Below are 15767 nucleotides of genomic sequence, written 5' to 3' on the forward strand. Positions count from 1 at the left end.
CTCATACATGTGGCTTTATGTGGGTATTGGGGAATTGAACCAGTGTCCTTTGGCTTAGCAGGCAAGTGTGTTAAACACTAAGCCAGAGCTCCTCAGCCCCTTAGCTGGATCTCTTGCTGTTCTGCATCAGCAGCATGTGGTGTATTCAGCAATAAGGTCTTACTTTTTATCTCAGGCAGGTAATTAAATGCTTTGATGGAAGTCTGTCTTATTTTGGGCACCTCATAAGACTCTGATGAGCAGCTCAATGTGGATTGTCGCCAATTTTTGGTACTAGGAGTTAAAAGCCAGTGCCAAATGTTTTAGGGTTAGGCTTCATCCCACCCTCTCCCAGGGGCTTACTTCCTGGATAATCCTTCCATGCTTCTATTGAGGGTTATATCTTCTAGTCCACTATCCAGTAGAAAGGTTTTGTGGTACCAATTCAGTTTTGGAGTTGGTTTTGTGTGTCTCCCCACTTCCTCCCATCCCCTCCCCTAAACTTTTCTGTCCCTTTTATCTGTTCCTTGAGTTCTCAGTCAAGTATGCCTGCAACTCAAGCTGTTCCAGCTTAGAAACCACATATGAGGGAGAACATGTGGTGTTTGTCTTTCTGTACTTGAGTGAGTTCACTTAGTATGATCTGTTCCAAGTCTGCCCATTTTCCTACAAATTTCATTATATAATTTTTCCTTACTACCAAGTAGAATTCCATTGTATATATGTGTCATGTCTTCATTATCCATTTGTCAAATGTTGGGCATCTGGGTTGATTCCAGTTCTTAGCTGTTATGAAATGAGCAACTATAAATATGGTTGAGCAAATACTTCTGCAGAGAAGACTGGAGACTTTAGAGTAGATAAGTACTAGAGGAATGGCTGGATCAGCTGGTAGGCCTATTTTCATTTTTTCAGGAGTCTGTATGTTGATTTCCCTAGTGGTTGTATAAGTTTGCACTCCCATCAGCAGTGATTGAGGGTTCTTCTTTCCCTGCATCCTTACCAACATTTATCATTGTTTGATTCTTTTTTTTTTCTTCTACTTATTAATTTACTTATTATTTTTATTAGCATTTTCCATGATTATAAAAAAAAATCCCATGGTAATTCCCTCCCTCCCCCCACACTTTCCCCTTTGAAATTCCATTCTCGATCATATTACCTCTCCATCTAAATCATTGTACTTACATATACATATAATATCAACCTATTAAGTACCCTCCTCCCTTTGTTTCTCTTCCCTTTATGTCTCCTTTTTAACTTACTGGCCTATGCTACTAAGTATTTTCATTCTCACACAGAAGCCCAATCATCTGTAGCTAGGATCAACATATGAGGGAGAACATGTGGCGCTTGGCTTTCTGGGCCTGGGTTACCTCACTTAGTATAATACTTTCCAGGTCCATCCATTTTTCTGCAAATTTCATAACTTCATTTTTCTTTACCGCTGAGTAGAACTCCATTGTATAAATGTGCCACATCTTCATTATCCACTCATCTGTGGAGGGACATCTAGGCTGGTTCCATTTCCCAGCTATTATAAGTTGAGCAGCAATAAACATGGTTGAGCACATACTTCTAATGAAATGAGATGAGTCCTTTGGATATATGCCTAGGAGTGCTATAGCTGAGTCATATGGTAGATCAATCTTTAGCTGTTTTAGGAACCTCCATACTGATTTCCACAATGGCTGGACCAGATTGCATTCCCACCAGCAGTGTAGAAGGGTTCCTGTTTTTCCACATCCCCGGCAACATTTATGATCATTTGTTTTCATGATGGTGGCCAATCTGACAGGAGTGAGATGGAATCTCAATGTAGTTTTAATCTGCATTTCCCTGATGACTAGTGACGTAGAACATTTTTTTTTTAGATGCTTATATGCCATTCGTATTTCTTCCTTTGAGAACTCTCTATTTAGCTCCATAGCCCATTTTTTGATTGGCTTGTTTAATTCCTTATTATTTAACTTTTTGAGTTCTTTGTATATCCTAGATATTAACCCTCTATCAGATATATAGCTGGCGAAGATTTTTTCACTTTCTGTAGGTTGTCTCTTTGCTTTTTTCACTATGTCCTTTGCAGTGCAAAATCTTTGTAATTTCATGAGGTCCCAGTGATCAATCTGTGGTTTTATTGCCTGAGCAATTGGGGTTGTATTCAGAAAGTCTTTGTCAAGACCAAAATGTTGAAGGGTTTCCCCTACTTTTTCCTCTAGCAGTTTCCGAGTTTCAGTTCTGATGTTAAGGTCTTTAATCCATTTGGACTTAATTCTTGTACATGGCGAGAGAGAAGAATCTATTTTCATCCTTCTGCATGTATATATCCAGTTTTCAAAACACCATTTGCTGAAGAGGCTGTCTCTTCTCCAATGAGTATTTTTGGCATTTTTATCGAATATCAGGTGGCTATAGCTACCTGGACTTACATCTGGGTCTTCTATTCTGTTCCATTGATCTACATGTCTGTTTTTGTGCCAGTACCACGCTGTTTTTGTTACTATGGCTCTGTAGTATAGGTTAAAATCAGGTATGGTGATACCACCAGCCTCTTTTTTTTTTTTTTTAATTTTTATTAACATTTTCCATGATTATAAAATATATCCCATGGTAATTCCCTCCCTCCCCACCCCCACACTTTCCCGTTTGAAATTCCATTCTCCATCATATTACCTCCCCATTACAATCATTGTAATTACATATATACAATATCAACCTATTAAGTATCCTCCTCCCTTCCTTTCTCCACCCTTTATGTCTCCTTTTCAACTTACTGGCCTCTGCTACTAAGTATTTTCATTCTCACGCAGAAGCCCAGTCATCTGTAGCTAGGATCCACATATGAGAGAGAACATGTGGCGCTTGGCTTTCTGGGCCTCCACCAGCCTCTTTTTTGTTGCTCACTATTATTTTAGATATTCGAGGTTTTTTGTGATTCCAAATGAATTTTTGGATTTTTTTTTTCTATTTCCATGAAGAATGTCTTTGGAATTTTGATAGGGATTGCATTAAATGTGTAGATTGCTTTAGGTAAGATTGCCATTTTCACAATATTGATTCTTCCAATCCAGGAACAAGGGATGTTTCTCCACTTTCTAGTGTCTTCTGCAATTTCTCGCTTGAGTGTTTTAAAGTTCCCATTGTAGAGATTCTTTTCTTCCTTCATTAGGTTTATTCCAAGGTACTTTATTGTTTTTGATGCAATTGTGAACGGGAGTGATTCTCTGATTTTATCCTCTGTGTGTTTGTTGTTAGCATATATGAAGGCTACTGATTTCTGTGTATTTATTTTGTATCCTGCTACATTGCTGTAGGTTTTGATCAGCTCAAACAGTTTGATAGTAGAGTCTTTAGGGTCCTTTATGTATAGAATCATGTCATCTGCAAATAATGATAACTTGATCTCTTCCTTTCCAATTTGTATCCCTTTTATGTGTGTCTCCTGCCTTATTGCTATTGCTAAGACTTCCAGTACTATATTAAATAAAAGTGGGGACAGTGGAGACCCTTGTCTTCTTCCTGATTTTAGTGGAAAAGTTTCCAGTTTTTCCCCATTTAGTAATATGTTGGCTGTAGGCTTGTCATAAATAAATAGCTTTTATTATATTGAGATATGTTCCTTCTGTTGCCAGTCTCTGTAGGACTTTTATCATGAAGGGATGTTGGATTTTGTCAAATCCTTTCTCTGCATCCAATGAGATGATTATGTGATTTTTGTCCTTCAACCCGTTTATATAATGTATTACATTTATAGATTTGGGTATATTGAACCATCCCTGCATCTCTGGGATAAAGCCTTGGTCAGGGTGAATGATCTTTTTGATATACTCTTGTATTCTGTTTGCCAATATCTTGTTGAGAATTTTTGCATCTATGTTCATGAGGGAGATTGGTTTGTAATTTTCTTTTTTTGTTCTATCTTTGCCTGGTTTTAGAATCAGGGTGATGCTGGCCTCATAAAAGGAGTTTGGTAGAATTCTTTCTTTTTCTATTTCCTGGAAAAGCTGAAGAAGCAATGGTGTTAGCTCTTCCTTAACGGTCTGGTAAAATTCAGCAGTGAATCCATCTGGGCCTGGGCTTTTTTTAGTTGGGAGATCATTGTTTGATTCTTTTAATGATTGCCCTCCTTTCTGAAGTAAGGTGTAATCTCATGGTTGTTTTAATTTTAAGCATTTCCTTGATAATTACGGATGATGGTCTTTTTTTTTTAAATTATTTATTTATTTATTTATTTGAGAGCGACAGACACAGAGAGAAAGACAGAAAGAGGGAGAGAGAGAGAATGGGCGTGCCAGGGCTTCTAGCCACTGCAAACGAACTCCAGATGCGTGCACCCCCTTGTGCAATCCTCCTACCTCTGTCTCCCGAGTGCTGGGATTAAAGGCATATGCCACCATACCCAGTTCAGGATTTTCTTTTTTAATTTTTTTTTTTTATATGGAACGCTTCACGAATTTGCATGTTATCCTTGCGCAGGGGTTATGCTAGTCTTCTCTGTATTGTTCCAATTTTAGTATATGTGCTGCCAAAGCGAGCACATTCTTTTTTAATTTTTTTTTAATTTTTATTTATTTATTTATTTGAGAGCAACAGACACAGAGAGAAAGACAGATAGAGGGAGAGAGAGAGAATGGGCGCGCCAGGGCTGCCAGCCTCTGCAAACGAACTCCAGATGCGTGCGCCCCCTTGTGCATTTGGCTAACGTGGGACCTGGGGAACCGAGCCTCGAACCGGGGTCCTTAGGCTTCACAGGCAAGCGCTTAACCGCTACGCCATCTCTCCAGCCCTCTTTTTTAATTTTTAAAAATATTTTTTTTTATTTATTCAACAGGGAAAGAGAGAGAGAATGGGCATGCCCAAGATTTTGTTTTTAAGTTTTTTTTTTTCCTGCTTTTTCCAGGTGGGGTTCTTAATGTAGCCCGGTTGCCAGACTGACCTGGAATTTACTATGTAGTCTCAGGCTGGCCTTAAACTCACAGTGATCCTCCTTGGCCTCCTGAGTGTTGGGATAAAAGGCATGCAACACCATGTCTGGTTCATCTCTGATCTTAATTACTTCTTTCTGTCTAGAATTCTTAGGGTTAGATCTCCCTTCCTTCCTTCCTTCCTTCCTTCCTTCCTTCCTTCCTTCCTTCCTTCCTTCCTTCCTTCCTTTCTTCATTTCTTTCTTTTTGGTTTTTCGAGGCAGGGTCTCACTTTAGCTCAGACTGACCTGGAATTCACTATGTAGTCTCAGGGTGGCCTCGAACTCACGGTGATCCTCCTACCTCTGCCTCCCACGTGCTGGGATTAAAGGTGTGTGCCACCATGCCCGGTTTGGATTTTTCTTGATTAAAGTGTTCTTTTTTTTTTTTTTTCCCCTTGAGGCAGGGTTTTATTGTGTAGCTTAGGCTATTCTTGAACCATTGCAGTCCTCATGCTCCATACTTCAAAGTGCTAAAATTAATAGGCCATTCCTAACTTGCCTCATGCTTTTATAGAATAATTTGAAATAAGTCTCCAGAAAGGTTTTGGGTGGTGTTGGAAGGCTGTGTCTGAGCTTTGCTGTTTCTGACTTGTGTTTCCTGCTCATGAATTTTGCCAGGGCTACCTCATCACTAACAGGGAGATTGTTTCAGAAGACATTGAAGACTTCGAATTCACCCCCAAGCCAGAATATGAAGGTCCATTTTGTGTCTTCAATGAACCTGATGAGGTAAAGAAACTTTGTGGAGAAATTGTCTGGATGAAGTAGGAGGAAGAGTCAAACGAGTCTTTATGAGACTGAGGCATTTAGTGAGTCAGAGCCGCCATGCATTGAGCTTCCTTTTCCATGGCAGAGGCTAGACTAGGGCCTCTGATGGAAAATAGTGGTTGCAATGAGCTGGAAGCAGAGAACAGGGGTTTGCTAATTGCTGTTCTTTATTGAGTTCAGGTTCATCTGATCCAGAGATGGTTTGAACATGTCCAGGAGACCAAACCCACCATCATGGTCACCTACAACGGGGACTTTTTTGATTGGTGTGTCTAGTATCCTTTTGTGGGTAACTGACAGCTTTAGGGAAGAGAGGGAGAGGAGCAACACTGCCTGGTGGTATTACTGGGTTTCTTCTCTTGGAGGAGAAGTGGATATAAATAGTGTCCTCTTCCCTTCAGTGTCTCTTGGGAGCAATCTGCCTGCATTCAAGGAGGAATGAAGGAAGGAATATTTAAGAATCATCTGTACTCATTGCTTGTACTTCTTATCCATTCTTAGGCCATTTGTGGAGGCGAGGGCAGCAGTCCATGGTCTCAGCATGTACCAGGAGATAGGTTTCCAGAAGGACAGCCAGGGGGAGTACAAGGCACCACAGTGCATCCACATGGACTGCCTCAGGTAAGTGCCTACCACATAGCTGGCAGCTTGTCATTAACTGCATGAATGAGATCCGAAGAATTATCGTTGCAGATTGGAGCCACTGACAAATTTGTGAGAGGAGTGACCTCCAACAGACAGCTTGGCTTCAGAGGGATTTACTGTTTTTGATCATTGCTAGTCCTCTGTTGGTCATCAAACACATATAGAACACTAGCTTTCAGGTTGGGAAAGCTAGGCTGACTAGAAAGAATATAGGTAGGACAGGTGTGGTGGTGCACACCTTTAAACCCACTAATTGGGAGGCAAAGATATGAGGATCACTGAGTTCAAGGCCAGCCTGAGACTACACAGTGAATTCCAGGTCAGCCTGGGCTAGAACAAGACTCTACCTTGAAAAAACAAACAAACAAAAATCAGATCTTGGGCTGGAGGGATGGCTAAGCGGTTAAGGCGTTTGCCTGTAAAGCCAAAGGATCCTGGTACAATTCTCCAGGACCCACATTGGCCAGATGCATAAGGGGGTGCATGCGTCTGGAGTTTGTTTGCAGTGGCTGGAGACCCTGGCATGCCCATTCTCTCTTTTCCTCTTTCTCTAATTAATTTAAAAATAAGAAAAACCAAAAAAACAGATCTGGACTGGGGAGATGGCTCGGTACTCCTGGTGTTCACCCAGGCAAGTTCAGGATGTGGTACTGGGCTAGTCCCACAGCATATGTGTGTGTGGTCAACAGATGAGCAGTGTGTGTTTTAAGATAATACAAAGCATGTGAAGTAGGTCAGAGTTACAGGCAGTTAATGATGTTTGGAATACAGGTTTGTGAGGCTGGAGGACAGGTGTGAATATGCAAATGCAGAGAGGTGACGGCTTCTGTGCTGTGGAAGAAAGCAGGTTCCATCAGCTACCACAGGTATTTGAATCATGGCTATTTATTTTGGCACTTGGGTTAGAGGAAAGTCAGGAGGTTAGGGCTGGTTCATAGTGTGGTAGGTAGTAATCTTAACCCAAGATAGTGAGGAGAGGCTAGGACTCAGGCCTACTGGTATGGTGCAGGGCTTCAGGGATGGATGGGAACCTCAGTGTCTCTCTGCTCAGTCAACTGTAAATAAGAGTGAGTTTGAGGCAGGAGAGGATTCTACTATGATACTGGTATAGAAGTCCCTGCGTACATGGAGAGGCCCAAAGATTGGACAGGGCCACTTATAACCTTAGGATTGGTTGGAGCTAGACCCAAAGTCCTGGTAGATGATAAACCCTCAGGGTGAAAAGTAAAACAGAAGAAAATGCCTGAGGGTCTGCCTAGAAGGGGTCTATTGGAGACTTCACCGAGGAAGAGGGCTGCTGCTGGCACAGAGGACATTGGATGTGGCCACTGGATAATGTAGACTCTGGAGAATCTATCTGTCATGGGCTACCTGCACGCTGAAGGCAGATTAGATGGAGATGGGTTCCCCATGGGAGTAGGGAGGGTGGCCCTTTTCTAAAGAGGTTAATCTTAGGAGTGTTCATACTAAAGGAACTTTGTAAAAGAGGAGGAAATACACTTGGATGGTTTGTGGAGTAAGGCCCATGGAGAACAGAGAGGCCTAGGGATTCCTTCTGGCGTGCATTTTCATTTTTCTGTAATTAGAGACTTAAGTTCTTTGCTGAGAGTGGGAAGTGACACAAGGGGCCCAAAGAATATCCTATCTTATATTTTATGGGTACAGCTGAGGTTAGCTCCACATGGAGGCCTTGTGAGGGGCTTGCAATATGGGATCTTGGTGTTGGTTTCTTACATGCTTCAAGACCTGCATCGTTATGTCTTATGTCAAGCTTTGCCTGGCTTGTTTTTTGTTTGTTGGTTGGTTGGTTTTCTGAGGTAGGGTCTTGCACTAGCCCAGGCTCACCTGAAATTCACTATGTACTCTCAGGGTGGCCTCGAACTCATTGCAATCCTCCTACCTCTGGGAGTGCTGGGATTAAATGTTTGAGACACCACATGTGGCTGTTTTTGTTTTGAGGCAGGGTCTCACTGTAGCTGGCTGACCTGGAACTCACTCTGTAGCTCCAGGCTGGCCTAAAATTAATAGCGATCCTCCTACTTCTGCCTCCTGAGTTCTGGGATTCAAGGCATACACCACCATGCTTGGCTTTTGCCAGCCTTTGTATGAGTATTATTTCTGGAATTTGTCTTCCTCCTCTTTCTAGGTGGGTGAAGAGGGATAGCTACCTTCCTGTAGGCAGTCACAACCTCAAGGCAGCTGCCAAGGCCAAGCTTGGCTATGACCCTGTAGAGCTGGACCCTGAGGACATGTGTCGGATGGCCACCGAGCAGCCCCAGGCAAGTAAGCCCATTGGGTTTCCTTTTCAGCCTCAAGGTCTTTGTTCTGAATGGTTGCCTTGGATGTGAATGCAGCTTTCTGGCCTAGCCTACTCCAGCTCAGTGTTGCTTCCTTGTTGAATGTTGCCTTTTGTGTTTCACACATTTCTCCAAACCCTCAGTTTTTTATGGCCTTGCTCTCTGATATTTTCTTGCAGACTCTGGCCACTTACTCAGTGTCAGATGCTGTTGCCACTTATTACCTGTACATGAAATATGTCCATCCCTTTATATTTGCCCTGTGTACCATTATTCCCATGGAACCTGATGAGGTTGGTATTTATTTCCTGTACTCGTTCTGTCAGGGCCCCTGCTGTTTTCTGCATGTGCTGGTGCTGGGGACTGATGGTGAACTCTAATGTATGGCATCACTGACATCCTTCAGGAGTCTGGGGCCCCATTATAAGAACAGCCATGGGAGACAAGGGATGTATCCGTTGGTTAAGAGGTTTTCTCTCTTTTTTCATGGTAGTCAAGGTTACATGTCATTCTGGTGGGTCTGGACTTTGTCTGGGAGTCAGAGGTTTGGGCAGTTGCTTAGTGTGGGGGCTACAGGTAGACACAGTATCTCCCATACAGGTGCTACGAAAGGGCTCTGGCACACTGTGTGAGGCCCTGCTGATGGTGCAAGCCTTCCATGCCAACATTGTCTTCCCCAACAAACAAGAGCAGGAGTTCAACAAACTGACGGATGATGGCCACTTGCTGGATTCGGAGACCTACGTGGGAGGCCATGTGGAGGCACTGGAGTCTGGTGTCTTCCGCAGTGACATCCCCTGCCGATTTAGGATGGTACGCTTCTTTTCCGGGTCTTTCTTAGGTTCTCTTTCTCTTTTGCACTGTTCTGGAATCCAGAAGCCTTCCTAGGTGTGGTTTCTCTGGCCCAATGCCATTCCTTGATCCAGCTTATCTAAGGCAGGACTCCAGTTGTTATTTTCTAAGTCACAGTGTACCTCCAGAGCATTCTCTGGTACCTTCTGCCATATATCATGCCTGAGGCAAGTTAGCATAAACTACATTTTTCTTCTAACCTATGTCTTTTCCTGTCTTACTCCAGAATCCTGCTGCCTTTGATTTCCTTCTACAGCGGGTCGAGAAGACTATGCACCATGCTATTGAAGAAGAAGAAAAGGTGCCCATGGAGCAAGCCACCAACTTTCAAGAGGTAGCTATCTAGCTGGCTGGTTTGTGTCTGGGCTCTGCTTTTTCTTGCATGTGTTTACAAGGTGCCAAAGCATCTTGGTCCCTGGGTGTGGCCATCATACTATTTCTAGGAACTGCCTTGCTACCTTCATTACTCTGTACTATGCCAGCTCTTCTGTTGACCACCACCATTCCTTTGTTTATCTTTTCTTTGTAGGTGTGTGATCAGATTAAGACCAAGCTGGCCTCCCTGAAAGATGTTCCTAACCGAATTGAATGTCCTCTTATATACCACCTGGATGTGGGGGCCATGTATCCCAACATAATTCTGACAAACCGCCTACAGGTGAGACCATATCACAATCAAAGCTCTTTTTTTTTTTAATTTTTTTTTTAAAGAAGAGTTTTGTTTATTTTTATTTATTTATTTGAAAGTGACAGAGAGAGAGAGAGAGAGAGAGAATGGGCGTGCCAGGGCCTCTAGCCACTGCAAAGGAACTCCAGATGTATGCGCCCCCTTGTGCATCTGGCTAACGTGGGTCCTGGGGAATTGAGCCTCGAACCGGGGTCCTTAGGCTTCATAGGCAAGCGCTTAACCGCTAAGCTATCTCTCCAGCCCATCAAAGCTCTTTTTATACAGACCCTAATTGTTGTCTTGACTTTTCCTCTCCTTTTGCAGCCCTCTGCCATGGTGGGTGAGGCTACATGTGCTGCCTGTGATTTCAACAAGCCTGGAACAAACTGCCAGAAGAAGATGGCCTGGCAGTGGAGGGGCGAGTTCAGTGAGTGTCAGGCTCTGGGTTTTCAGCAGAGTGGGGCAGGACAGACTCAGACTCCAGTCTTTTATGTGAACCTATCCCATGGCTTCTTTTCCAGTGCCAGCTAGTCGCAGTGAATACCATCGAATCCAACATCAGCTGGAGTCAGAGAAGTTCCCTGCCTTGTTTCCAGAAGGGCCAGCACGGGCCTTTCATGAGTTGTCCCGTGAGGAGCAGGCTAAATATGAAAAACGGAGGCTGGCAGGTGAGCACTTGACCAGGCCACACAGCTTTGATTGGAGGTGTGGACACATTGCAGCCCCAGGGCAACAGAGTTGTTTTACATCACTATGTTCTTCCTTTGTGGTTTCCTTCTTCATTTCTCCTTCATCTTTGTTCAGGAAGTGAACTTTTCTATGTCTCGGTGTCTGAATGTTCCCAGAAGCTCTCCCTTTTTGCAATTAACTAGCAGCATATCTAGGTTTTCTGTTCCTTTGTGTTAATTTAGAAAAGTGGGTTCTTTATCATTCCTGTGTCCCAGCTTGATCTTTCATTTCTGAAGGGTCTTAGCTCTTACTCCTCCGTTTTCTTTCTTTCTTCCTCCCTTCCTCCCTTCCTCCCTCCCTCCCTCCCTCCCTCTCTCTTTCTTTCTTTTTCCAAGGTAGGGTCTTATTCTAGCTCAGGCTGACCTGGGATTCACTACATAGTCCTCAGGGTGGCCTCGAACTCACGACAATCCTCCTACCTCTGCCTCCCAAGTACTGGGATTAAAGGTGTGTGCCACCACACCCAGCTTGTACTCCTCCGTTTTCAATTGTCTTAGATTATTGCCGGAAAGCCTACAAGAAGATTCACATGACCAAGGTGGAAGAGCGTCTTACTACCATTTGCCAACGAGAAAACTCATTTTATGTGGACACAGTGCGGGCCTTCCGTGACAGGCGCTATGAGTTCAAAGGGCTTCACAAGGTGGGTCTGAGGGGCTGCAGAGTCAGGCTAGAACAGACTGGTTTCTGAAATAAGAGTATTTCCTATGTTTTCTTTAGATGTCATTGGCCCCAACAGTAGTGAGTTAGGATCTTGTGAGGTGGCACATGCATCCAAAGAGTAAATATACAGTTTGTAAGTTAAAAAAATTAATGAGCCGGGCATGGTGGCGCACGCCTTTAATCCCAGCACTCGCAAGGCAGAGGTAGGAGGATTGCTGAGAGTTTGAGGCCACCCTGAGACTACATAGTGAATTCCAGGTCAGCCTGAGCCAGAGTGAGACCCTACCTGGAAAAACAAAAAACAAACAAACAAAAAATAACAACAACAAAAAAATTAATGAGTAGAAAGCATGCTGGTGGCTGTCAGCCATTGTGTGAATTCTTGGAACCATGCTGTTGCTTCAGAGGTAATTATATAGCGTAGCACCTAATAAATGCTCAGCTGAACTCTTGGTATAAAGTTTATCCCTTCATATAAAGAAATAGAGCCAGTTAGTGTGGTACACTCAGTGGGAGGCTGAGGTAGGAGGATCTCTGTAAGTTCAAGGCCAGCCTGGGACTGTTGATTGAATTTCAGTCGCCTTGGGCAACAGTGAGACCCTGCCTTGGAAAAAAAAAGATAAGAAATTAATTTCTGTATCAAAAATGCTATTTTGGGGGCTGAAGACATAGCTTAGTAGTTAAAGTGCTTGCTTATGAAGCCTAAGGGCCCAGGTTTGATTTCCCCAGAACCATGTAAGTCAGATGCAGATAATGGTGTATGTGCCTGGAATTTGCTTGCAGTGGCCAGAGGCCCTGTCAGGCTTACTCTCTGTCTGTTTCTAATAAGTAAATTTAAGCTGGACATAATGGTGCATACCTTTAGTTCCAATACTCAGGAGGCAGAAGATCACTGTGAGTTCAAGACCACCCTCAGACTACATAGTGAATTCCAGGTCAGTCTTGGCTAGAGTCATAGCCTACCTTGAAAAACTAACTAACTAGAAAGCTATGGTGGCACACACCTTTAATCCCAGCACTCGGGAGGCAGAGGTAGGAGGATTGCCTTGAGTTCAAGGCCACCCTGAGACTCCATAGTGAATTCCAGGTTAGCCTGGGCTAGAGTGAGACCTACCTCAAAAAAACAAAAAAAAAAAAAAAAAAAAAAAGAAAAGAAAAGAAAAGAAAAAAGAAGGAAACTAAAGAAAACCTAACTACCTAATTAATTAATTTTAAAAAATGTTACTTTTGCCAGGAGCCTCCTTAATTGTTTGCCTTAGTCTGAGCATATTTGTGGTAATATCATAAAGTAACATTGTGTTTGATCAAATGTACGAATTTATGTTCTAGGAGCTCCTCCTTCACAAGACGTGGCTAGATGATATGGACTATGCTAATATATTGTACTGTCGTAATGTACAGTACTCTTTTATATTTGTTTAACTGCCCTCAATACTCCATTAAAAAAAAAAAAGTCTTTATTTGCATGTCTGCGTGGATGTACCAGGTCTCTTGCCATTGTAAATGAATGCTAGATGCTTGTGCCACATTTTGCATCCAGCTTTTACATGGGTGCCTGGGACAGGATTTGCAATCAAGTGCCTTTCACTACTGAGCCATCTCCACAACCCCAAGTACTCCTTGTTAATATTATTAAGTCTCTTAAAAAAATTTTTTTTGGGGGGCTGGAGAGATGGCTTAGTGGTTAAGCGCTTGCCTGTGAAGCCTAAGGACCCCGGTTCGAGGCTCAGTTCCCCAGGTCCCACGTTAGCCAGATGCACAAGGGGGCGCACACGTCTGGAGTTCGTTTGCAGAGGCTGGAAGCCCTGGCGCGCCCATTCTCTCTCTCCCTCTTTCTTTCTGTGTCTGTTGCTCTCAAATAAATAAATAAAAAATTTAAAAAAAAAAAAGAAAAGAAAAAAAATTTTTTTTGTATTTTATTTATTACAGGCAGAGAGAGAGATAGAGAGAGAGGGAGAGAATGGACATGCCAGGGCCTCCAGCCATTGCAAACAAACTCTGGTTGCATGTGCCACTTTATGTGTCTGGCTTATGGGGGTCCTGAGGAATTGAACCTGGGTCCTTTGGCTTTGCAGGCAAGTGTCTTAACTGCTAAATCATCTCTAGTCCAACTCTCTCTTTTTTCTTATAGTGATGAAATATACATATTCTGGAATCCAGCATTTTAAGTGTACAGTTGGGTGTAGTTATATAGCTGTCAACACTATTATTCACTTACACTTTTCTAAAATTTTATTCATTTATTTTGAGAGAGGGGGTGGGAGGCAGATAGAGAGAGAATGGGTTTGCCAGGGCCTCTAGCCATTGTAAACGAACTCCAGACGCATGCACCACCATGGTTTTCTGGCTTATGTGGATACTGGGGAATTAAACCTAAGTCCTTATGCTTCACAGTCAAGCACCTTAACTGCTAAGCCATTTCTCCATCTCTTCTCTTTCTTACACTTTAATAGCTGTGACAAAGTACCAACATAAATCAACTTAAAGAAGAAAAGAGTTTTTGATTCACAGCTCATAGATGACTGACTGTTGTTTCTAGACCATCACAAGGCAGAGCGTCATGATGGAAAGGCATGGTAGAGCAGACCTTTTCACCTCATAGCAACCAGGAAGCAGAGAGATGAGAAGAGGCTCGGGACAAAGCACATCTTTTCAGGGCATGCTCTTTGCAGCCTTACGTCTTTCTCCACGTGGGCCCCTTCCTAATGTCTACCATGCCCCAAAATGTCATCATTTTATGAATTTGTTATGGGATTAATCCATTTATTAGGTCACGGCCCTCAGAATTCAATCACCTCTCAGTGATTAGATTCACCAAGTCTTCAACACCTGTTTTTTGGTTTTTGGTGGGGCAAGGCTGTATATCCTTGCTATAACATCTTTGCAAACTGAAATTCCTTATCTGTGAAGCACTAACTCTTAACCCCTGTTGGCCACCATTCTCTTCTCTGTCTCTGTGTGAATTTGATTGATCAGTAGTCTGTCTTGTTTGTTTGTTTGTTTTGTTTTTTGTTTTTTGAGGTAGGGTTTCGTTGTAGCCCTGGTTGACCTGGAATTGACTATATAGTCTCAGGGTGGCCTCAAACTCTCAGTGATCCTCCTACCTCTGCCTCCCAAGTGCTGGGATTAAAGGCATGTGCCACCATGTCCAGCTTTAAAAAAAATTTTTTTTTAAACTACCCTCTGGAGCAGGGTGTGGTGGTGTACACCTTTTCTTTTTTTAATATAATTTATTTATGAGAGAGAACGAGACAGATAGAGACAAAGAGAATGGGCACGCCAGGGCCTCTAGCCACTGCATATGAACTCCAGACACATGTGCCCCCTTGTGCATCTGGCTTATGATGTGGGTCCTGGGGTATTGAACCTGGTCCTTAGGCTTCGCTGGCAAATGCCTTAACCGCTAAGCCATTTCCCCAGTCTACTGCACACACCTTTAATCCCAGCACCCAGGAGGCAGGGGTAGGAGGATCACTGAGAGTTCGAGGCCAACCTGAGACTATATAGTGAATTCCAGGTCAGCCTGCACTAAATCATACTCTACCTTCAAAAATAAAACAAAACAAAAGTTTAATTATATTTGTAAGTAGCTTTTTCACTTAGTGTAATTTTTAAGTTTTATCCATGTATAGTGCTTATCAGCACTACATTTCTCCCCCACCACCTTTTTTCCCCCTTTGGTGGGAATGCTGGGTAATAAACCTAGGGCTTTTGCATGGTAGGCAAGAGCTGTCCCTCTGAGCAACATTGTCAACCCTCTAGTTTGCTTTTTTTATTTTGAGGCAGGATCTCACTAAGTTGCTCAGGCTGGCCTGAACTTACTCTGTAACCTAAGCAAGCCTTGAATGTCTATGCCTTCTTAATAGCTACAGTTACGATTCTGCCATTTCCACAACTGTCTATTGCATTTAGTTTTTTTTTTTTCTTTTTAGGCCAGGCATGCCTAGCACTTGGGAGGCAGAGGTAGGAAGATTACTGTGAGTTCAAGGCTACCCTGAGACTACATATTGAATTCCAGGTCAGCCTGGGCTAGAAGAGTTAGACCCTACCTTGAAAAAAAAAAACAAAAAATAAAAATTTTTTTTATAATGAGATGCCATGCTCCAGTTGCTCTTTTACCTAGTACTGTTTTGATCTGGAGTCCTCTTTTACTGGTTCCCAAGATTGAGGGACTCCAATAATTTTTTTTTCCAAATTTTTA

General features: G+C 42.8%; 1 protein-coding gene and 1 non-coding gene across 2 annotated transcripts in view; one reads left to right on the top strand and one right to left on the bottom strand.

The window, feature by feature from the left end:
- Pole (DNA polymerase epsilon, catalytic subunit) overlaps nucleotides 1-15767 on the top strand; it is a 106426-nt gene that overhangs the window by 18680 nt on the left and 71979 nt on the right. Inside the window, exons 10-20 of the mRNA XM_004668895.2 lie at nucleotides 5564-5674; nucleotides 5894-5979; nucleotides 6215-6334; nucleotides 8505-8637; nucleotides 8835-8948; nucleotides 9256-9468; nucleotides 9734-9841; nucleotides 10037-10165; nucleotides 10499-10601; nucleotides 10696-10842; nucleotides 11401-11546. Of these exons, the coding sequence (XP_004668952.2) occupies nucleotides 5564-5674; nucleotides 5894-5979; nucleotides 6215-6334; nucleotides 8505-8637; nucleotides 8835-8948; nucleotides 9256-9468; nucleotides 9734-9841; nucleotides 10037-10165; nucleotides 10499-10601; nucleotides 10696-10842; nucleotides 11401-11546 (1410 nt within the window). The remainder of the gene's footprint in view (nucleotides 1-5563; nucleotides 5675-5893; nucleotides 5980-6214; nucleotides 6335-8504; nucleotides 8638-8834; nucleotides 8949-9255; nucleotides 9469-9733; nucleotides 9842-10036; nucleotides 10166-10498; nucleotides 10602-10695; nucleotides 10843-11400; nucleotides 11547-15767) is intronic.
- LOC123463100 lies at nucleotides 4411-4517 on the bottom strand. The gene has a single exon (XR_006638712.1). It is a non-coding gene; the product is annotated as a U6 spliceosomal RNA (small nuclear RNA).

Source organism: Jaculus jaculus, chromosome 8, assembly GCF_020740685.1.
Source record: "Jaculus jaculus isolate mJacJac1 chromosome 8, mJacJac1.mat.Y.cur, whole genome shotgun sequence".
In the NCBI taxonomy this organism is placed as follows: domain Eukaryota; kingdom Metazoa; phylum Chordata; class Mammalia; order Rodentia; family Dipodidae; genus Jaculus; species Jaculus jaculus.